Source organism: Hemicordylus capensis, chromosome 3, assembly GCF_027244095.1.
Source record: "Hemicordylus capensis ecotype Gifberg chromosome 3, rHemCap1.1.pri, whole genome shotgun sequence".
Classification (NCBI taxonomy): domain Eukaryota; kingdom Metazoa; phylum Chordata; class Lepidosauria; order Squamata; family Cordylidae; genus Hemicordylus; species Hemicordylus capensis.
This window is the reverse complement of record NC_069659.1, coordinates 51,252,284-51,276,930: the sequence shown is the minus strand read 5'-3', so window position 1 is coordinate 51,276,930 and position 24,647 is coordinate 51,252,284. Positions and strand designations below refer to the sequence as shown.

Here is a 24,647-nt window from a genome sequence, read left to right as displayed (position 1 = left end):
ATGGCCTCTTCTGCTAACCTCCAGAGATAGGCAGGATAGTATGGGAGCCAACAGTCCTTTACGTATCATGGCCCCATGTTGTTTACAGCTTTAAAGGTGATAATCAACACTCTGAATTGCAATGAAAATGGACTGGACAGCCAGTGATGTCAATGTAAATCTGGTGTAATATGTGCCAAAGGAACACTTCTGATCACAATTTCACAGCTACATTTTGTATCAGCTGAAGTTTCAAAATGCTCTTCAAAGGCAGCCCCACATAAAGCACCAAACAGTAATCCAATCTTGTCATAATTGAGGAATGTGTTGACTGTGACCAGATCTGCCTTCTCCAGAAAATGGTGCCATTGGCACACAAGCCTAAGCTGGGCAAAGGCACTCCTGGAAACCATCTGGAAATGCAGGAACGGGACTGGATTCTGGAGCACCCCAAAAATAAGAACCTGATTCTTCCAGTGCAACCTCAACTCTATATCAAATTACAGAGAGAGAAAACCCAAACTACACTGAGTACAGGAGACCCTTGTTATCCATGGCCTCGTGGATCACGGTTTCATGTATCCAGAGGTGAATCGTAGAGACTCTCAATTCCTTCATCCAAGGCATAAAATAAAGCCAATTTTCGCCTATCCACAGTTCTGGAGTGATCAGGAATGACTTGCAATGTCATTTCCGGCCACCATTTTTAAGTTCAGGGTCATTTTGTGGCTCTCTTTTATTTTACAATTTTTTTAAAAATGAAACATAAGATTTGAGGGGCAATCCTGGAGAACAAGATACTATGCTTTTCTACCATTATTTCTGCCCCCTCCCTGCTATTTTAGCATTTTTAAAGCTCAAGGAACCTAACCTCCCAATTCCCATAGGGTTAAGGTATCTTTATTCATGGTTTTGTTATCTGCAGAAATTGGTGGGAGCAGATCTCCTGTGAACAACAATGGCCACCTGTATTTATGTTTTGGAGAGTAACTACATGACAAATAGATGATCTAAGCACTTAGGAGCATTACACATTATTAGGTGGCTAATTCAGCAGATGGTATTAAGAGATGGAGTGTGTGGGCGTGTATCTATATGTAAACTTGAATGAAATGAATAATCAATAATATCACATGCATACTATGCAAGACTCAAAACAGACAAGCCAATATTATTCTCATTTTACATATGGAGAACTGGTGAAGTGGCAGTGACCACGGATAGTCCAGGTCAGCGAAATAGCTTCCCATGTAGCTAAGAGCTCAGAACTGAGCTTTCATTCAAATGAGACCACCAAATTACACCATGGGACAAAAAGCTATGCAGAGAACATAAGTCTTGGTTTCTGAGCTTTCAAAAGACCTTACTGGCACATACTGGGATTGTATGTGAATTTTCACAAAGCTCATTTACCATTTTTTGGTTCACCTCTGAGCATGCGATGGAATGATCCTATAACTGCTTCAGCTGATTCTCAGATCCCAACGCATTGCATGTCATGTGCACTGTAAGCCGCACTCCCTCAAACAGGTGTATTGTGCATGAAGTGGTGAAGTATAACTCCCAACTGCAGATGAAGGGGGCTATGGGGTAGAGCTGTTTGTCACATATATCCTTTCTCCTAGCTGTGCTGCTGGGACAGTCAAGCACAGAAGTTTCAATAGCTGCCAGAACCAAGCAGCCACCCCGGAAGCTTCCTTCTCAAAACTAATAGCAGCCTCATGGATGTGATTTTGGATGGGAGTGCAGTGTAAGGGGAAATGGTCAACGAACTGTATGCAATACTCCAAATGTGGCCGCACCACAGAATTGTATAAGGGCATTATAATACTAGCATTTTTATTTTCACTCCCGTTCCTAATGATCCCTAGCATGGAATTTGCCTTTTTGACAGCTGCTGTGCACTGAGTTGACACTTTCAACAAGCTGTCCATCACGATCCCAAGATCTCTCTCCTGGTCAGTCACCAAAAGCTCATACCTCATCAGTGTATATGTCAAGTTGTGTTGTGTGTTTTTTTACCCCAATATACATCACTTTATTATTATTATATTACTACTACTACTACTACATTTATATCCCACTCTTCCTCCAAGGAGCCCAGAGAGGTGTACTACATACTTACGTTTCTCCTCACAACAACCCTGTGAAGTAGGTTAGGCTGCGAGAGAAGTGACTTGCCCAGAGTCACCTAGCAAGTCTCATGGCTGAATGGGGATTTGAACTCAGGTCTCCCTGGTCCTAGTCCAGCACTCTAACCACTACACCACGCTGGCTCCACCACGTTTGACATTTTGTCACACACTCTCTCAGTTTGGAGAGATCCTTTTGGAGCTCTTCACAATCTGCTGTGGATTTCATTGCCCTAAATAGTTTCATCTGCAAATCTGGCCACTTTGCTGCTTACCCCAACTTCTAGATCATTTTTGAATATGTTAAAAAGCACTGCCCAGTACAGTTCCCTGGGGGACTCCACTTTTTACTTCCCTCTATTGTGAAAACTGACCATTTATTTCTACCCTCTGTTTCCTGTCCTTCAACCAGTTATCAATCCATAATTGAAAGTGTCTCCTTAACATGACTGCTACATTTACTCAAGAGCCCCTGGTGGGGGACTTTGTCACAAGCTTTTTGGAAGTCCAAGGATACTATGTCAACCAGATCACCTTTATCCACATGCCTGTTGACACTCTCAAAGAACTCCAAAAGGTTAGTGAGGCAAGACTTGCCCTTGCAAAAGTCATGCTGGTTCTCCTTGAGCAAGGTTTGTTCTTCTATATGTTTAAATTTTTTGTCCTTAAATATGCCTTTAGTTTCCTGGATCCCCTTTTGAAAATCAGAGTTACATTAGCTACTTTCCAGTTTACTGGTGCAGTCCTTCTATTATTGCAATTTTAAATAAGTTCAATGCTTTCTGGAGTGATTTGACTCTCCTGACTTTCCCTTTCAGCTTCCTTTTTACCAGTCCCCTCATTTTTGAGAAGTTTCCTTTTCTGAAGTCCAATGCATCTATGTTGAAATTCCTTGGCATGCTCCACTCACATAAAAGCTGAATTAGATCACACTACGGTCAATGTTCCCCAATGGTTCTACAACTCTGACATCTCACATCAGGTCCTGGGCACCACTCAGCATTAAGTCCAAGATTTCCTTCTCTCTGGTTGGTTCTGTGACCATCTATTCTAAGGCACAGTCATTTAGCATGTCTAGAAATTTGGCCTCTCAGTCAATACCTGAATGTGAATTTGCCCAGTTTATGTGAGGGTGAATCAAGTCACCCATTATTTCAGTTCTGTCTCTCTTTGACACCTCTCTGATTTGCTTCTCCTGCTCCAGGTCACTCTCAGCATTTTTATTGTGATAGTACATCCCTAGTAACACATTTCCTTTCAGTCCTCATATTGCTACCCATTATGTTTATGTGGAGGACTCTGGTCCCCCTAGGTTTTCCAGCTTGGTGGATTCTATCCTTTCTTTCATATGCAGTGCTATTCCACCCCTAATCCTCTCCTCCCTGTTCTTTCTGTAGAGCTTGTACCCAGGAATAACAGTATCCATGATCCTCACCATTCCACCAGGTTTCCATTATGACCACTGTATTTTTTCACTAGCAACCAAGCACTCCAGCTCATCCATCTTGGCTTCTGGCACTGATAGACCCCTTTACACCCTGTCTCTTACCTGTTGTTGGCATGTGCTCTCCCTTACCATCATTTGACCTTTTTGAACAGCTGTCATGTGTTTCCTTCTGATCTACTCCTGATTCTATTCTGTCCCCTTTTGGTTTATCTGAAATGTTTGCATCCTTGCACCTTAGATTTTGCTAGCCGAACGAGATATCACCCAGTCCCTGTTGGCAGTTCCTTCAGCATCATTTTAAAAGGAGTTCTGTGACCTTTTTGATTTTAAGCACCAGCAGTCGGGTTCCATCTTGGTTCAAGTGCAGCTCATCCCTTTTGTACAAGCTTATCCTAGTGCCTAAGAAATCTAAGCCCCTCCTCCCGGCACCACTGTATCGTCCATGCATTGAGATCCTTCAACTCTGCCTGTCTTGCTGGTCCTGCACATGGAACAGGTAGCACAGGAGGAGAGCTGGTCTTGTGGTAGCAAGCATGACTTGTCCCCTTAGCTAAGCAGGGTCTGCCCTGGTTGCATCTGAATGGGAGACTTGATGGGTGAGCACTGCAAGATATTCCCCTTAGGGAATGGAGTTACTCTGGGAAGAAAAGAAGGTTCCAAGTTTCCTCCCTGGCATCTCCAAGATAGGGCTGAGAGAGATTCTTGCCTGCAACCTTGGAGAAGGCTGCCAGTCTGTGTAAACAATACTGACCTAGATGGCCCAAAGGTCTGACTCAGTATATGGCAGCTTCCTATGTTCTACTTCAGAGAACAATACCCTAGAGGTCCTGGACTTCAATATGCTACCTAGTAGCCTAAATTTGGCTTCCAGGACCTCCTGAGGCTGACTACATTTCCCAACACTTTTGGTGCTGATGTGCATCATGACAGCTGACTTCTCCCCAGCACTGCCTAACAGCCAATATAGACACTGTGTGACCTCCACAACCTTCGTACCAGGCAGGCAAGTCACCGTACAGTGTACATGCGGGACACAAACCCATCTCTCTATGCCCGTAATTATCAAATCACCCCCTACTAGCCCCCAGAGGAGTATCTTCTGGGCAAGAGAATATGGCCACATCACCCAAGGAATTGGTCCCTTCTAAAACAGCATTTCCCTCTTCCTCAGACTGATGTCCTCCTTCTCTGAGACTTTCATTCTCTTTGACAGGAGAAGTGCTGTCAGCCTGGGAGTTGGATGCCTCTGTCACATCCCTGCGGGTCTCATCCACATACCTCTCTGAGCTTCTCCAGGTCAGCCACCTTGGCTTTAAGAGAATGAACTTGTTCCCTGAGAGCCAGGAGCTCTTTGCACTGAGTGCACACCCATGACTTCTGTCCCTCAAGCAGACAGTCATACATGCAGCTCTCCGTGCAATACACTGGGAAGCACTCCCTCCCCTGCTGACTTTCTACCATGATAACTAATTTAGAATATATAGAGTGTGTTTACTTGAAAGTTAGGTCTCAGCTGCAATTATCAGCTAATCAAAGGCTTTAAGGTCTGAGCCTTGTTTTCTCAAGAGCTGCTTCCAAACTGAGCCTCACCAGGAACGTGGCCCCTCCCACAAACTGTATGACTCACCTGCAGCTAATCCCCATCACTGTCTCTCTAGGCATAACTGAAACTGCCCTGTTAAAACCAAACCCCTAGCCAGCCAGATATCAAACCCTAGAAAAGACTAGCCCTAACAAACTCACCTTGTCCTTGCCTTCTTGTTTGTTTATTTGTTTATGTATTTATTTGCTTGCTTGCTTCTTTAGGAAAGAAAACAAAAATTTGCTGCCTCCCCTGGTCTGAGCCTTGTCTTCTCAAGAGCTGCTTCCAAACTGCCCCCTTTGCATATGCCGTAGCCCGGATCCTAATGGCACCCCTGTGCCGCTTCAATAAAACAAAAGCGCAGGGCCAAACCACTCAATAATGCAATATGGTCCTATAAGTGAGTGAGATAGAGATTAAACTGCTCCTCGTGTTTCCCTTCCCCTCCACCAGGTGAAGCAGCCAGACACTCCATATACACCACTTGCATTCCAGTCACATCTATTGTACCCATCAAATTCACTGGAACTCAAACCCAGAGCACAACGTTCTCCTGCCTTGGCAGTGCGGTTGGAGAAGTAGAGTGGAGTCAAAAAGGCCCACATGGTTTTCTTTTGCAAGAGGCAGATGAGGGGCGGAAGAGAGAGAAGACAATGGGAGGAGAATAGAACAGAGAAGAGGGAACCATACACATCTCTAAATGAAGCTAGGCATAAGAGGCATCAGATATGTTATGGGTTGCTGTTGACTACAGAGTGAAAGGGGAAACAGGAGCTCCAGGTGAAGTGAATAAAGTTTCTACTCTAGAAGATAGTACAGGAGGATGCTAAGGTTGGAGTTTCTACCAACCCCCCACTATGAATGTTTATTTATTTATTTATTTTTACATTTCTATACCGCCTTTCGTTAAAAGAAAACCCCAAGGCGGTTTACAAAAATTAAAACATACAATAAAAAGCAATAAAAACATCAAGCAATAAAAACATCAAGCTAAAAACATATAAAACAGGGATAAAAACAATACAACAGATAAAAACACACAGAAGCAGCAGTAAAAACAATCATGTTATTCAGAGTTCTGAACCTTGGAAAAAAGATTACCATCTGCAATGCTGAGATTTCAAATCCTGCATCAAGTATTGCTTTTATAATCTTCCCAGCCAGACCTGTGCATTTTGAAGAAAATAGAGGGAAAGCTTAGAAGGTTAAACACCAAAGTTATCTTTAAATTTATCATAGCTCTTCTAAACATGCACATGTTTCTTTTTTATCAACACTTTTTGTAATCTGCACATTTATCAAGGGAATATGAAGCAGACAGATCAAGCAAACAGGTTCAAGTTAACCATGAATATTTGTGATACATCCAGGAAGAGCTCTCCAGTATTTAGAGACCAGGCAACTGGATGTTAGGTATATTTCCTGTGATAAATTTCATGAAAATTATTGGTTAAACTTCTAATGGTGTGCTTGCACAACAAAGGTATTCATGCAAGAAGTCTGCAGAGCTGCACAAAGTTATGGTGCTCCCAGATGTTGTGCTAGTGGAAGACCTCTTTCTCTGGGACACATACAAGGGTGCACAATTAGTACTGCGCAACTTGTCAACATCTTCTGCTAGTGCAAGGCTAGTCTGGGACAGCCATTCCTTTCTTTGCAGAACATCCTTGTGCTACATCCTTAAGCTAGCACAACAGCATTAACCTAGCACAAACACTAGTCTAGAATGCAAACTCACTCTGTAGTGGAGCTTGCCTGCACAATGTCCTTGCACCAGTGCAATCTCCATCCACAAGCTCACCATCATCAGGTTGTCAGCCAATGGGGTCTTACTTCCAAGTAAATATGAAGAGGAGCAAGCTGTAAAACTGGTTTTTTTTTCACACCAAAGGTTATGACAGTTTATTCTCTGAGTAAAAAGAATCCAGATTTTATGGGTTGCACTTGCTATGGGAGCACATCACCAGAAGACATTTTTTTAAAAAGACAGGTCTCCAAGCAAACATTCTCCTTCAACACTGAAGCCTTTGGTAAACAGCAGGTGCACTTTTTAAGACTTGCCTCCACAGTCTGGTTTTATTTTTTAAAGGGGAAATTAAGATTTCAGTTCCTGCATCAGAAACAAGATCATGCTTGTTTCTGGGATGAGAGAAAACACTAATAAGCAATGCGAGCATTTCAGAAACCCACAACAACTTCAACTAAAATTGTTTTTACCTATTTTAAAACCTTCAATCTCACTAAAATGAGGAAATTGGCTATTTAAGAAACATCAAAACTAGAAGAGTACATCTTTAAAATGTGATTACTCTTAGAAGCCAAATCAGAGCAGCAGATTAGGTTTTAGTTTAGGATTTAATCTCTAGTGACAAAGTACAAAAGAAATCGCAGGCATTACTAAATACAACTGAAGGAATGTAATACTAATCCTAGCAAAAATGCATAACAACTTGAGGCATGAAAAAAAAAAGGCAAGAGAGAAGGTTTTATGTCTCCAAGACAGCATTAGGTTACTAGGCACTAATACAGGACAGATAATCTTCAAGCACATTTTAATCAGATGAAGTGATGAGGTACAACATCTACTTTTTCCTTTAACAATTCACTGCCTTGTGACATACAAAGACACTTCAAAGAAAGCAGATCTGAAGACAGAGCAAACAGTGTGCTGAGCTTGGTAGCAACTGCACATGCGTGTAAAGCTGTGGGTTGGAATAACATGAACATTTTATGAGATCCAGAGGTTAATTTGAGTTGCCAGAATACAGATATCAGAGTCAATTATTGGATACAGGAAAAGCAAAACTAGATTATGCTCCTTTTTTCCCTTCTCCAGTTTCATTTTCTTCATCGTTGGACTCCAAAAGACCATCCATGCACTGGCATTTTTTCAGCCTCTTTGTGCATTATAATACCTCCTGAAAGTCAGGAGACCCTATGCAGAATGAGTGTTGCATGAGGAAATGTAGTCAGGAGCGGAATTCCTAAAACAGCCCGCCCACCTCCAACACATAAAAGGGTTTTCCATTGCCATGTGAGGGGGGATGTTATCTTCTTTGTTAGCAAGCTACTGAATAGCAATACGGTACAGCAAGGCACAGCAAGCTGGCCCCACTGAATACAGTGGGGCTTCTTCTGCGCAAGTGTGCAAAGGATTGCACTGAAGGGGACGAGCAGGGTTCTGGTGAACATAAATGCTGCTGCGGCTCATAAAGGCAGCCAAAAATTTGTGAAACTCTGGATGGGAGACATGTCTGGAAATGCACGGATGAAAGCCTTGGCTAATGGAGGGTCCCAGGAGCATGTTGCCATATATTTGCAAAGATTTGCATATCTGCACACTATAGAAGTCACTGCAGAGATACATAGTGGGTAAAACTGGAACTTCTCTTTCTTGTAATGTGAAATGGCCCAAAGTGCCAGCTGAGACAAGTGTGAGAGAACATGGGCTCTTCCAGATGGTGACATATTCCAACTTCAGTGCAAATTATGATGAGAAATAAACAAGAAATCCATATTACAATAACATCACATTATATTCTTAGCATAATCTACTGGCAATCCAGGAATAAACTGTGTTGCTTTCACGTTAGAAAAAAAACAAGTTTGAAAAAACACAGTTTACTCATGGATTGCTGAAGACAGCCAGCGGATGGCACTAAGAATATTATGTGATGTCCTTGTACATCATGTGGATTTCTCATTTTATCCTCGTACTTTGCGGTGAAGTTGAGATATGGCACCATCTGGGTCTCATGCCTCTGCTTGGTGACCTGATGAGAGTGGGCAGGAGAAGGAGGCAGAGAAGCAGGAACAAAAGTTGAAAAGAGAAGCAAGAAGAGAAGAGAAGCCGGAATTCAACCATCCAATTAGTACTTCATGATAGGGGCCTCACTTTTGCTGTGATATTCCTCCAAGAGCATACTTAGCATGATACATAATGCTTTGTTTAACTTTATGTGTTTCACTAAACCCTTGTGTTTTGTTTTGCTTTGCAAATGAAAATTATTGGTTCACTTCAATCACTTTAAAAAAATAAAACTTTTCCTTTAAGGTGTCAATACTATTAATTTTACTTAGGCAACTCTTTCTTTCTTTTTCCCCCCAACCCCAATATAAAAATCTAGACAAGATGGGAAGATAACAGCAGCTGGATGGAGGAAGATGAAGAAGCAAGATGATGCTCACCATCTAATAAAAATGCTGGGGTGAGGAGGGGATTCCTGGTAAATCTCAAAGGTCCCTTGCCAGGCCTTCCGCTTCACTAGCACAAGGCCTGACAATGATACACATCATGGGGTTGTGTAAGGATCCTTGAGATAAGTACTGGAAACTATGCTATCTAATAATTATTCATATATAGCTTGTGGACTTGGATTCCTTAGATCTCAGTGTGGGTTAAAATGATAATCATGCTTTTGATTACTGACTTCCTTGTGAAATACTGCAGAGATTACGATTTATGCAAAACTCCATCTTGTTGTCTGCTCTTGCCACTCTACCTGTCTTCAAATTACATTTCTCTACAGCTGCCTTCAAAGCAGAACAGATAGGTGCTAGACAAATTTGGCACAGTTGATGGATCTGGAAAATGAATGGTTTCAATCAGTGATTAGGTTCTAAAGAGAAGTAGCAGCTATGCTCTCTGCCCTCCTAGCATAGAAAGGGAGGGCAGGAATGGAAAAAAACAACTGCCTGCGATTACTCAGTGCAGAAATACATCCAGAGCATAATTTTACAAGAATTGTTTTACAAAATTCACAGGTTACAGGGCTTAACCCAGGGATGTTGAAGTTATCTGGTCAGAAGGGCCATTTAAATCAAAATTGTTCACTTTGCAAGCCACACACTAAAAAACAAAACAAAACAAAAACATTAAACAGCAACACAATGGCTCCCTTATTTTAAAAATATCTCGATTTATTTTGTAAATTGATTTAGGTGCAACTATTAACTTTACGTAAAGCTCTTATCTATCACTAAAGCTGTGCAAGGCAAAGGTGATACAAAGTACCCTCTTTGGCAAGAACCTCATGGCTCTGAATGTCAAACTCAATTATTTATGTACGCTGTGACTGATTACGAAGGATTGTTTACAGGAAGGGTTTGGAAAACATGTACAGTCTGAACTGGGTGAAAATCTCATGGCACATTACTGATTTTAAAAACACATCATCAGCTTTCAGGATGCTGTACAAATAACTTGGGATAACTTAAAAAGAGCAAGTAGCATGTCGATAAGAAGAACCATTTTACACTTGCCCTTTAAAATACTGATCAAATCTATTTGACCAAGTAACAGGAAATATATCAACAAAGCACAATATCTGACAAGAACCCTGGGAAACTCATTTCAAAGACAATTGGCCCCTTGTACCAATATACGAGCTGTCATTATTAAGCAGACAGCTGCCAATACTTTCTATACCTGGATATTTTTTTGTTGTTGTTCTAATCCAAATTGGAAATAAATAGCAGAAGTAGAAGAACTAAAGCAGAGATTATGGTCCACCACAGGCCACAAAAATCAACCCTATGGATATGACTGACAGCCCTGATTTAAGCCACATCCAGGTGCATAGGGTCTGTTGGACAAGGGGGACAATTGTCCCCAGGCCCACAGGATCTGGGGGGCAAGGCCCCTCGGCCAGTCCCCCTTGCCCTGCTTGCCCTCTCTCCTTCTCATCCTCCTGCTTGCTGGCCAGGTGAGCTAAGCAGCCTGCAAGCTGCTAGAGCTCCTTCCCTCTCTGCCTCTCAGCTGATTGGCAGGTGGGTGGGGCTTCCAGAGAGGCCTCCATGTAGGCCTCACTGAAGCCTAAAGCTCTCTAGGCAGCAAGGAAGGGAGGGAGGGAGGCAGGCAGGCAGGCAGGCAGGCAGGCAGGCAGAGTGGCCAGCGTTGGCTGCCCTTGCCCACCACAGCTCTCTGCAGACCCTCTGTCCAGCACAGCCCAGCCCAGCCTGCTTAGTGATGGAGGTAGAATGTGATTTCCTTTTTGTGGTTATCCCCCACCAGGATATTTAAGGATCAGCTTGCTATACGGCTTTGATATGTGGGTGGAGGGGAGGTAGGGCAGATTGAGAAGTCTCTGAATATTTAATTTTTAAAAGATTGGGGAATTTCCTGGTTTTAAATAGTTTTTTAAACTTTTTAAAAAAATATATCAAAAACAAAACAAAAAAAAGTCCTATAAGTGGCTTGTTTCATGCAGAACATTACAAAAATGTCTGGAACTGAAGCCCCACCCCCCCACCCCAGACCATCATTCCATGTCCATATGGAAGAATCTGCCCTTTGCCTTCATTAAAAAGGAGTAAAACACCCCACTTTCTGCCCCAGCCTTTGATAACCTGGAATGACATGGCATAGGGCAATGGTATTGAGCAGAGATGTAGGGCAGGGTGGGAAGAATATGTATATTTAAATTGAAGTGGATTGGACAAATTGTTGGTTTTTAATTTTTTTTAAATTTAAAAAACATCAAAAAGTCCTGTGTGTGTCTTGTTTCATGGCAGAAAATTACAAAAACTTCTGGTACAAACAAACAATATTATATAGTAGCTTAACCCACGCAGAGCATCTGCGTTCTAGTACTTGATGCTCCTCTCGCTCCCTGCCACAGCCCCCCTCACCTCAGAGATCTCTCCAACCTCACCTGAGCCACACTCCTGCTCCTCCTCCTCCATCCCATTGCTTCCATCCCCTTAACCCCTCTTAGTCACTTCTCCATCCCTTTACTCCATCCCCCTCACCCCCTCTTGGTCGTGGCTGCAGCACTGCTGGCACCTATTGGTCAAGCTGTAGCCCCCTCCCCAACCAAGCCCTGCTCCTCCCCATAGGAGCAGCAGCAATTGACCGGGCTCTTCCTCACTGCTGTCACCACCATGGTTACTCATTCTTCTCAGGTTGCTGACAGGCCTAGGCCTGTTCCTTGCCTGCCTCCGCCAATGGCCTCGGTAACCCCAAACAGCAGCAATGGTTGACTGGGCCCTTCCTTGCTGCCAATAGGTGCCACCATGGCCACTATTTCCCCTTAGGCCGCTGACAGGCTCGGGCCCATCCTTCGCCCTTCCTTCTTTCTCTCTTCCTCTCTCTTCTTTCTCTCTCCTCCACTCACTCTTCCCCTGTCTTTCTCTCTCTCTCTCTCTCTCTCCCTTCCTGAGTTAACAGATCTTGTTCATCTTGTTTCCTCATCTAATTCATACAATGGCAGCCTCCTTCTCCTGAAGGGGCTCTTTCCTCCCTCATGACCCCTCTCTTCGCAGACCCCTGCCCACTATCCTTTTATACAGATAGACTCCTCTCCTCTACAATCAAGAGCATCCTCTGGGATGCCTCTGAGTACCAGTTGCAGGGGAGTATTATTATTATTATTAATTCGATTTCTATACCACCCTTCCAAAAATGGCTCAGGGCAGTTTACATAGAGAGATAACAAAGGGCATGCCCTCAGCTTCTGCTGAGGGCTACCGGTGGCATCTGGTGGGCCACTGTGTGAAACAGGATGCTGGACTAGATGGGCCTTGGGCCCAATCCATCAGGGCTGTTCTTATGTTCTTATGACCAGTAACAATTGCATTCCAACTGACCTTAACCATCACAGGCTCTTCCTCCCTATCTGCATATGGAATCCCCACTGCCCAATCACCATGGTGCCACAGGCTCCTCCTCCCCCACTGCCCAATCACCATGGTGCTTCTGCTCTGACATGGTCCTCCTTTCTATCTGCATATGGAATCTCCACTGCCCAATCAGGTGCTTTTGCTCACGAACTCTTGCGAGAGCTGCCACACACGGGATTAGCCATGGGGATGCCTTAGAGAATTATAGATAGATTTATATCTCATTAATCGGCCTTTCAATTAGGGGGCTCTATATAATGGTTTAAAACTGATAACAACATTATTAGGAATTTGGATGTTGTATGATAAACCCGATAGTTTTAATGATTTAATGAATTGCCACAGATTTTTGTCCTTTGTTTCTTTTCCTTTTCATAAGGGAGATGAGATATATTAAGAATGAGGGGATTTTAAATTTAAGGCATAAGATTATTGGCACTATTTTATTATATGATAATAATAGCTTTAAAAAGCCAAAATACCGAGATATTTTATTTGAAATGCTCAGTGTTTGACTTTTTGGTACTTTTAAGTCTTGGTTTGAATAATTAACTAGTTAGCCTTAGCTTCTAACTGAAATCAATTTTTAACTTTTAAAAATATATATACCTTTATCATTCCTATTTTTTTCCGTTCCTCAGTATCTTTCTTTACTTTCATTTCCTCCTATGGGCTTTCAGCAGTTGTTATGGAAACTGTATAATTGTAATTGTTGAATGAACTGCTTGTTGTGATGTAAACAATCAGAAGGAAACTGAGAAGGATTACATATATGTATGGGGAGAGATCTGGGTGACATAGCTTGATAGCCTATTCTCCCTGTGGGGGGTTATAGAGACCAGTTTTGGCTGAAGTTAGTCTATCTCTTCATGAAAGAATATCTTTCCATTTGTCTCTCCTGGTTTTTTTTGTTTGTAAAATGAAGAGGAGGACTGCTGAAGGTTTAACTGATTTCTGTCACTTACTTTACTGTGACGTTTTGCATACCTGTATGGGACAAGATGGGAATTTTGATTACAAAATATTGGTGGATATGTGGCTTCGTATATAGAATATATATACCTTTTCCTTTTGGTATAACCTGTCTTTTAACGCATACATTTTCTTCTCCATTGAATTTTTATGTTTTAAATCGTTCTTTTGAAGCAAAGGTGAGAGTTCTGTGTGAGGTTCAAGGTTCATTTTTTCTCTGACGATTAGATTTAGTTTTTAGACGTACCCTCTATTTTTTATAGATTATCTTAATTCATTCAAGTATACTTAAATATTATTACTCTGTACAAGTCCTTTTTCCTTTTTCTTGCTTTCTTTGCTGAGGATGAGTAATTGCTCTTATTCATGTATGATTATGTCAATCTCAGAGATGTAACTGGTTCTATTTCTATTACTAATAAAAGCAAAAATTCTTGTGGGGGGAAAAAGAGAGCATTATAGACAGATAGATATAAATGCACTATGTTCAAGTTGGTTTGCAACCCAGAAAGTCTGAGTGAGAACTGTGAAGCATGTGTTGTGCTTTTATTTTTTAAAAATTTTTCTTTAGAGATGCACTATATGTCCAAGCTGGTAGGACATGTCCAAAAACTTCACTCACACTATTTACACTGTATGTCATCAAACAGTATGATTCTGTAATGATATGAAATGTTAAGGAGGCCCTGCTGATTCACCCCCATCCCCGCACTCCCACTAGGGATGGCCCTGCTTCTGAGCACCTGCAGAATGTGGTTTTTATCTCCGTACTGTGAGATACCACAACCAGCCCTCCTTCCACATTGGGATTCAGGGAGAATGACTTTTAGGACAGAGGGTATAACTTTAGGAGCTCCTTGAGCCCCGACATGTCTCATCTATCTTAAAATTTTACCAAGAAGAGGCAGATTCCTCATTCTCCCCCTCTTCTTTTCTCCTGACGGTGCTAATTCTTGCTCTTTTCTCTATTTCTCCTCACCTATCTTCTTTGCTTCAGTGGGACTTACTGGATGGCTTTAAGAGGGGCTTGGATAACTTCATGGAGGAGAGGTCTATCAACAGCTACTAGTCGGAGGGCTATAGGCCACCTCCAGCCTCAAAGGCAGGATGCCTCTGAGTACCAGTTGCAGGGGAGTAACAGCAGGAGAGAGGGCATGCCCTCAACTCCTGCTGTAGGCTTCCAGTGGCATCTGGTGGGTCACTGTGTGAAACAGGATGCTGGACTAGATGGGCCTTGGGACTGATCCAGCAGGGCTCTTAAGTTCTCATGGAAGGTTTCAACCTAGATCTTGAGAAAGAATTCTCTCTTTTTAAACATATGAACATATTAATTTGCCTTACATTAAGTCAAACCATTGACCTACAGTGAGGGAAATAAGTATTTGATCCCCTGCTGATTTTTTCCGTTTGCCCTCTGACACAGAAATGACCAGGCTATAATTGGAATGGTAGGTTTATTGTAGCAGTGAGAGACAGAATAACAACAAACAAACCCTCAAAAGCCCAGTGCCCAAAATTCAGCGATGGATTTGCATTGTAGTGAGGGAAATAAGTATTCGATCCCTTCACAAAAGATGTCTCAGTACTTGGTGGCAAAACCCTTGTTGGCAATCACAGAGGTCAGACGTTTCTTGTAGTTGGCCACCAGGTTTGCACACAACCCAGGAGGGATTTTGTCCCACTCCTCTTTGCAAATCCTCTCCAAGTCAGAAAGGTTTCGAGGCTGATGTTTGGCAACCCGAACCTTCAGCTCCCTCCACAGATTTTCTATGGGATTACGGTCTGGAGACTGGCTGGGCCACTCCAGGACCTTCATGTGCTTCTTCTTGAACCACTCCTTTGTTGCCTTGGCTGTATGTTTTGGGTCATTGTCATGCTGGAATACCCATCCACGACCCATTCTCAATGCCCTGGCTGAGGGAAGGAGGTGCTCACCCAAGATCTGACGGTACATGGTCCCGTCCATTGTCCCTTCAATGCGGTGAAGGTGTCCTGTCCCCTTAGCAGAAAAACACCCCCAAAGCATCATGTGTCCACCTCCATGTTTGACGGTGGGGATGGTGTTCTTGGGCTCATAGGCAGCATTCCTCCTCCTCCACACACGGCGAGTTGAGTTGATGCCAAAGAACTCGATTTTGGTCTCATCTGACCACAACACTTTCGCCCAGTTCTCCTCTGGATCATTCAGATGTGCACTGGCAAACTGCAGACGGGCCTGTACATGTGCTGCCTTGAGCAGGGGGACCTTGCGGGCACTGCAAGATTTCAGTCCTTCACGGCGTAGTGTGTTACCAATTGTTTTCTTGGTGACTATGGTTCCAGCTGCCCTGAGATCATTGACAAGTTCCCCCGTGTAGTTCTGGGTTGCTTTGTCACCGTTCTCATGATCATTGCAACTCCACGAGGTGAGATCTTGCATGGAGCCCCAGACCGAGGGAGATTGACAGTTATTTTGTGTTTCTTCCATTTGCGAGTTATCGTGCCAACTGTAGTCACCTTCTCACCAAGCTGCTTGGCGATAGTCTTGTAGCCCAGTCCAGCCTTGTGCAGGTCTACAACCTTGTCCCTGACATCCTTCGACAGCTCTTTGGTCTTGGGCATGGTGGTGAGTTTGGAAGCTGAGTGATTGCTTGCTTCTATGGACAGGTGTCTTTTATACAGGTACTGTAACAAGCTGGGATTAGGAGCACTCCCTTACAGAGGGTGTTCCTCATCTCAGCTCGTTACCTGCATATAGTGAAAAGACACCTGGGAGCCTGAAATCTTGCTGGTTGATAGGGGATCGAATACTTATTTCCCTCACTACAATGCAAATCCATCGCTGACTTTTGGGCACTGGGCTTTTGAGGGTTTGTTTGTTGTTATTCTGTCTCTCACAGCTACAATAAACCTACCATTCCAATTACAGCCTGGTCATTTCTGTGTCAGAGGGCAAACGGAAAAAATCAGCAGGGGATCAAATACTTATTTCCCTCACTGTAACTCCATATGGCCCACTCTTAGTAGCCACAGTGCAGTGGTGGAGCACGTACTGTGTTTCTAGAATGCCCTGGGTTCCAATCCTTGACGTCTCCAGGTAGGGTGGGAATGACCCTATCTGAAACCCTGGATAGCTGCACCCAGTCAGTGTAGACAATACCAAGACAGACCAATGTTCCCATGGGTGTATGTAACAAGTATAAGACAACTTCACATGATCATAAGACTTGCAGTCACATTCCAAGGTCTCAGGCAGAGATCATTTGCAGCTCTGCTATCTGAGATCTTTGAACCTAGGACTTCTCCATGATTGTTTAAATATCTCCAGATAGTGAGCTAGCCAGATAAGGACTGCACCAAAATATGAAAATGAAACACAGGGGAAAGATGTCAGATGGGGGGTGGGGGTCAGATGGATGTCAGATGGGGGGTGGGGGTAGAAAAATGAAAAATTGAAAAAAACTATTAATACAAAGTCATTATCTTTATATATATTTTAAAAGCCAGCCATCAGAACAGACAACAGAGTGGAGGTTATCTCACTCTAAGAGAATACTTCACAGCCTGCTGAAATTGGTTAGCTTTCCACAGGAAACACAAGATCCTCAGGAGAACTAAGAGTCTCAAATGGCAAAGCTTGCATCAGCTTTGTCAGGGCTGGATTCATATACCATTACAACAGGAGCTTTTAAACAAGAGACATGGAATAGTCAGCATTTTGCTCTTCAAATACATTCTAGAAATTCGTGAGGCAATAAGGATCGGGCAGGCTCTTGGTTATAATGTAAATTATGTTCTATTGTCTTACCCAGCAGACTGAAGAATAACCTGAATGAAAACTGCTTATTTCTAGCATACTTGTCTACTCAACACAGCTGCCCCACGGGTACACAGCATTCAGGTTTTCCTGCTCCTCCCTTTTTCTTATCCAGTTAGCCAATCAAAAAGTTGCCAACGATTGCTAGGATATTCCAAGAAGGGCCGGTCCTACCATGAGGTAGGGTGAAGCAGGCCACTTCAAGCAGCATATTGTGGATCAGTTCTTGGGGCAGCATGACAGCCCACCCAGCACCCTCTAAGACTCTGCTTCAGGCAACAAAAGAACATGGGCTGGGACTGATTCCAAAATCAAAGTTCAGGCACCATTGCTCAAAAGTTCCATTACTTCCATATCAGTAGTTCATCCAGTAAACTCAGGTAAAGCTGTATATGCTGGCCAAAGAGGGGCATTAAAGAATCAAAAGCACCAGAACCCAAAGCTCAGATCCCTTGGGAAGCTAAACAACATTCTGATACTGGACTGCCAATTGCCATTTTCCTAACCAAGACATCTTGATAAGCTTTTCCTCTCCCAGCCTCCTCGCCTAGTGTTGCATGTTAATCACTTTTTAGGGCTGAAATTTAAGCTAGACCACTATTCAACCCTTTATTTAGCCACCTGATTTCCCTGCAACCTGGCACACATTAACAGAGTTCTCACTGGTGTAACATATCATATGCCTTTGATGACTGTGTTATGTTCCTGTGATAGGTACTATGGTTGCTAGGGTCTGGTTCTTTGGCTGCCTAGCAACATTAAAAAAAAATCACTCAGGAGTGGATCAGCAAATTCAGAAATAAGAGTGACTTTCCCACTGCTTTGTCATTAGACAGATAGCCTATAAATAATCTATAAGTGATCTGTTGGTGATGCTGCTGCAGGAGCAGAAGGAATGTTCTAGCAGCCAAGAGCAAACATCTACCTCCCTCCTGAGCAGAGTCTCAGGGACCCCTTGTCCTTGGGACAGAGCTCTGATCCCACCTTTTCCAACCCTTGACACTGATGCAGTAGAGCAGCTGAAAACATTCCAGGAGTTGTGAATAAGCACCTCCTGAGCATAGCTATAGAAGCCCCACCATGACCATCACCAAGACTCAGTGGGTTTTTTTGCTTTAAAAAAGGGAGGGGATTGTGAGCCTCTTGGGGACAAGCTGCAAATCTGCAGAAAATATTGAAAGCCCCTCTGGCCCTATGAGATTAGAGCAGGATATAAATCAATCAAAACAAAACAAACATTATTTAAAATGTTTCTGAATTGAATCTGTTCTAAAATCAAACGGATGTTGTCTAACAGCTCAGATTCTAGGCTTTGTCTACCACATAGGTTAGTTACAGTTAAACTGGACTGCATGGTCCAACAGATGGTTACACACATGCCATATTTCTGTACAAGTAAGTAAGAAATTGAGAGCGGCAGGTGTAGAGAAGGAAAGCAATAGGGACATGCACAAAATGGGCTTTGAGTTTTGTTTTGAGCTCGAAACAAAAATGCAGATGGCCAAAACGTTTAGCAGCTGTCGAACTGGTTGTGTAGATTAAACAAATCTTGAAATGTTTCAAGTGTTCTGGCCACAGGGAACAGTGAGGAAATTAGAAACACCCCATTGTTCCACATGGGTAGCTCCTAGGGACATTTTGAACATTTTCCCCAAACCCCCATAGGATGGGGGGGGAGTTGTTGAGGTAAAGGTTAAAAATTTGTTTAAAATCACCCACTTGCCCATTTCTTTTGTGGGTTGGGTGGTAGGTAGCACTCATCATGCCCTACCACCCAACCCACTTTGGTATTCTCAGGAGTTCCTCTGAGTTAGGAGTTTACCCATGGGGAACATTGGGGTGTTTTGAGTTTCTCCATTGTTCCCTATGGCTGGAACAAGCTGTTCTCACACAGAGTGTACACAAAAGTTTTGCACTGCAATTTGCAATGCATTTTGCAACCTTATCTTGAAAAACACTGTAGAAACACAATAAAAGGGACTCTGTCCCTCCCAACACAGAATACACATTTCAAACACAGTCCAAAAATGGCCATAAAAGAATCACTGACCCAGAATTCACTGCCAGCCACAGTGCCTGCGCTGCAGTAACATAATTGCCACAAGTGGTTCTCTCTCACACAATTATGACTCCTTACTTCTAAGCATTGCAACATCTGCCATAGCACCATCCTTAGCAGCAAGTATATCCATAAGCTCAACTAGAATAACTTCAACCGCATTTTGACTTATATATGGCTAGACCAGAGCAGTGAGTGAAGTACAAGTTAGTCTCAAGGCCAGACATAGAGCTCATCAAAGCAATCACCAAGAAATATGACACACACACATACTCAGAGCTGCCACTTCTTGCCACAACACTATCTCACAAACAAAACAAACACAACTCAAGGAAGGCAGACACCAAAGTTCTGCCTTTGTCAATCTGAGATCCAGCAAAACCAGAGAGTCATAGCAGCAATAGCACAGTATAATATATTATACTTGGTGCTGAGAAAAACACAATCAAACCTTCCTTGATTCCTTCTTCCTCTACTGGTGTATCCTCTTCAAGAGAGGCAAACTATAAGGTCTCTCTCTGTCTCCTGGTCCCTTTGAATACATTTTGAAACTCACTCCTTGTGTGTTCCCCCCTCCCTCCTCCCAGCCAATGGGAACACAGTTGCCCATGACATCAAACCATACCTGATTTATATAACAACAAGCCAATCAAAAAGCAAGGAGATTGAAAGCTAATCAGAAGCCAGTGCCAGAAAATCAGCAAGGGAAAGACAGGCCTCCAAAACAGCGCTCAAAATATTTCAATTCAAAATGGGCTTGTTTTGTTCTGAGCTTGAAACTGGCCCTTTATTTAAAGTGTATTTTGTTTCGAGCTCAAAACACTTGAAATGACCTGTTTTGACTCAAAGTGTCTTAACATTGAAACATTTTGCACATCCCAAGATAAGAATTTTAAATCACACATACACACGTTCCAGGGGAAAGTGGTGAAAGGCTTCAAGAAAGAAAATAGTCTGAGAACAATGTCATATAATGTAATGAGCTGGCCATGTTTAGCTATTTTTATAGCTACCTTTTAAACCTTTATATTGTTTTATTGTTGTACTCTTCTTGTGAGTCACCCTATGCAATATTGTTCTGGAAGATTAGGATGCAACTATTTTAAATAAATATTTGCAAGAATGATATTTGTTTAATCCAGGCCTGCTCAATTTAGGCTGCCCCAGCTGTTTTAGAACTACAACACCCATAATCCCCAGCCACAGTGGCCAATAGCCAGGGGTTATGGGAATTGTAGGCCAACATCTTCAGGAGGGCAGAAGTTGAGCAGCCCTGGTTTAATCCATGGAAAGTAGAGGAAGAAACTGGATTGTCTGTGTGTTTAAATTGTAAAAAGTTATACAATTTTTTAAAACCCTCCGTTCATTCCCTGTTGACTAAAAGTATCTGCAAATCCAAAAGTCTAGGACTTTCTTTTTATTTACATTGACTGATGACAATGAAGAATTTGGGTTTTTTGCAACTGTCGTGTTTCTTGTCACGATGCTGCTGCCTTTATGTTGAACTACCAAAAGCTGCCAAAAAGTGAAGGCTAAAGTGGTGTCAGGTTTTGAGCAATGATCCCTTGCCAACTCCTCACTTGAACCATGGCATCTGTGTCAATTCTGCTAATGCCAGGTTTGTTGTGGGGAGCAGGAAGGCAATTAGCACCATCTCTGCATGGCTTGAAGGTGATTGGTACACTGAATACGTGCACTCAATACCTCAACCATCATCTGATTATGAAAAAGCCTCAGCTGGAAGTCATTCCAATCTGAACTACACAACCATCTAATGAAAGAAAATTTGGTGCAAGACATCAAAGAGTAAGGCATGATCAGCAACAGGAATAAAGAAGGTTTTTGAACCTATTTGCATCCTGGTTTGATGTTAAGGTGCCAGAGGAACTTTTTGCCACAAGGAACTGCATAAATTTATAAGCATATTGAATGCTGACTTGACAACGTGAATTAGCCTGACAAGGATCAGATTCCAGAAATTGGATTCCAGATCTGGGTAGAGCTGAAAGAGTCAGAACTAGGTGCATGATCCAAGAGAGACAGGCATCAAGTATCCATGCATTGATCAAGTGCGCAAAAAGCAGGGTTGTAGTCAAAACTGGGCAAGGGCTTTGTCTGGGGCAGCAATTGAGGATAAGAGCAAGGCGTTTAGGCTAGGTCTTCACATAAAAGACAAATTCCACAGAGGTACAAGTTATGAGGCTAGGGCTTTATAGGGCCTGGTAGACTGGATTGGCCCTTAAGGACAGTTGACTCTATTCAGGTAGGCTGGTATTGGAGCTAAATAGAACCCTCAAAGCAGTGTCTTCCACACTGGCGATGCAGAAGGTAAGGGCCTGGAGTGACTGCTGGGAAGCCTGGTTCAAAAGCCCCGCCTCCCAGGATCTTGAGCTCTTTTCTCACCACAAGATTATTTACAACTAGTCCCTTGTGATGGAGATCCACATAGAATCTTCTTTCAGCTGTCCTGTCACCAAATGCCTGGCTTTAAGCTGTCTTAGTAGGCATTGTGTGTGAACAGCGGAGTAACCAATGTATTGAATAAATAAGAAGAATTAAGCCACCTTAGGCATATGCTGAACAGGATATATGTGGACTAGCACCATAAAGTGACTTATAAAAAGGATGCCTGGATTTTACTATTGATACCATCTCTTCCATTCTCATTTCAACTTTATAAAGAGGTGTCAACAAACCACAGCGCCCTGAAGGTTGCTTGGGTAACCATTTACAATACAGTTTTGATTAGTATTTACTTTCCATACACATTTGTTTTGGAAAATTCAGACTGCGGAACCAAAACATATAACCATATTGTAAACACTCTGAACTTATTTCTTTTCCTGTAGCTGATGCTAGCTAGCTATTTATTTATTTGATTTTTATTCTTTATTTTTAAACTAGGGATGGGAAATGCAGTTGTCTATATATGTAAGGTTATGTTTGGGACATCAACCATTTCAGCTAATTAGACAAAGAAAAGGTCAGAAAAGCTCCCCACCAAATAGTTTACAAAGAACATCTTATAAGTAATAGAAGGTGTTCTTTATAAGTTGTGAGAAACAAATATAATCTTGTTGCAGAGCATTTGTTTTCTTAACTTTATATTTTGAGGTGCAAACTGTAGACTTGTACACTGTACCTGTAGTTGGTGTAAGGGAAGGTTAAAATTCCATTTTCTGTGTAAGAAGCTTCCAGGTGCCCAGCTGACCCGGAAAGGAACTGGATACATGTCCTCAATGTACATTCACACCCGACACCCAGACCCCCACACCTGTACTTTATTGTGTGGTCTAAGATTTACTTCATCATTTTCCCAACTCGGGATGGGGGGCAGGAAAGGAGAGAGGCAGCATGATCGTAATAGCATAAGAATATACACTGTGGCCATCGTGCATCTCTTTTGTGTTGCCGAGTGTTGGCTGGACTAGCCTAGTGTGCAGCCTCTCCTACAGACCAAGGAGAACAGTTGCCAGGGTGGAAGATGGGAATCAGAGGTGCTCAGCAGCTGGCTCATCATCACTGATTGCAAGCCTTAGAAAGAAATTCAGTGTACATGTCCACCTCTGGCTGGGAGGATGGAAACTGAAAAAAATGTTTGTGAGCTGCCCAGGGAACAATGGTTATGGAGCAGCCAATAAATAAAGCCATTTACTACTACTACTATGGTATGTTACCACTTCTATGTCTAGCTTTTCTGCTTGCCAATGAGAAGAGGTGAGGTGATGGCCCCAGGTGGCACTTGTACCCTGGGGTGGCAAATTGCAGACATCCAGTCCCTCCTGCCTTGCCACTCGCCACGCCCTCTGCACCTGTGCCCTGATGCCGACCACACCCCTGAACATCAGCATGTCAGCATCAGAGTGCAAGCATGGCCCATCAGAGGCTGCTTGCTCCTGCCCAGCGCCATTCCAGCCAGCTAGTGCAGCGGTAGCCAACTGGATGGATTCTTTTCTTGTGTGCTTGCTGTAAGTGGAACAAGGAAAGAACTCATCCAGCTGGCCATCACCACAGTAGCCAGCTGAGAAATGGCAATAGGGTGTGGCAGGAATGACAAAGTGACAATCCAGGTCGGATCATAGGTGCAAGACGCCCCAGACATTGACGGGCACTTAAGCCAGCCCTGGATACTGGATGCCTTTCACGTTTAAGGAAATAGGTTTATACTACAATCTCTAGTGTAAGATAACCATTATATGTCTTTATTATTTAAAATTAAAACAGGACAAAGTCACTGGACTAAAAGCTTATTTGAGGTAGAAACAGATATGCTGGTGTTGCTTCTCCTCCCCCCCGCCCCCACACACTATGGCTGGAATTATCACATTTGTTTAGATCAGGCCTGCACAACATAAGGCCCGGGGGCCAGATTTGGCCCGCAGGGACTATTTTACTGGCCCCCAGGTATCCTGCAGCAACACAGGAGCTGGAAATTGCTTTATAGAGCCATCCTGTGCATGCTGTCTCAGAATTATGCTCCATGGTGTGCCCAGTGAGGCTTACTCCCATGTAAGCATGCCTAGCATTGCAGCCTGAAAGAAACAACCATTTAGGGAGAGGAAAGAACTTGGCATTTGTTTGGGGCTGGCAAGCACTCTAGGGGCCCCACTGATTGAGCAGGGACAGGACCTATTCTCTGGCCACTATCCTTGGTTAAAACTGTGGGTCCATTGACTGTGGGAATAGATCCACAAGTAACTAATAATAATTTTAATTTGAAGGTAATGTGCTAAAAATTTGACCTCGGCCCCTGCATGCCAAGTTGTGGGTGATTCCGGCCCACTAGGGCATTTGAGTTGTGCAGCCCTGGTTTAGATAACCATATAGTCTGTGATGCCAGCTTTTCGCACCATACATTTCAAATGTATACAGCAATACCTGTTAATGCAATACCTGTCAATGCAGACTGAAGCCCAAAAGGGATGACTTTATAATACCATGGTTATTAAAAGATCATTTAAATCTGTCCTAAACTTTTTGCATAGTAATTTCCCCACTGCATTCATTTCAACATGCTGTGGGTTAGAAAAGAGGTGAAATTCAAATATATATATATATAT

The 24,647-nt window shown here is 42.9% G+C and overlaps 1 protein-coding gene across 8 annotated transcripts in view; it reads right to left on the bottom strand.

Annotated features, from left to right (window-relative positions):
- Positions 1–24,647, bottom strand: part of NME7 (NME/NM23 family member 7) — a 157,070-nt gene that overhangs the window by 53,275 nt on the left and 79,148 nt on the right. For all 8 annotated transcript variants that reach the window (XM_053310235.1, XM_053310236.1, XM_053310240.1 and 5 more), the window contains one exon: positions 6,242–6,306. In XM_053310235.1, coding sequence (XP_053166210.1) covers positions 6,242–6,306 — 65 coding nt within the window. The remainder of the gene's footprint in view (positions 1–6,241; positions 6,307–24,647) is intronic.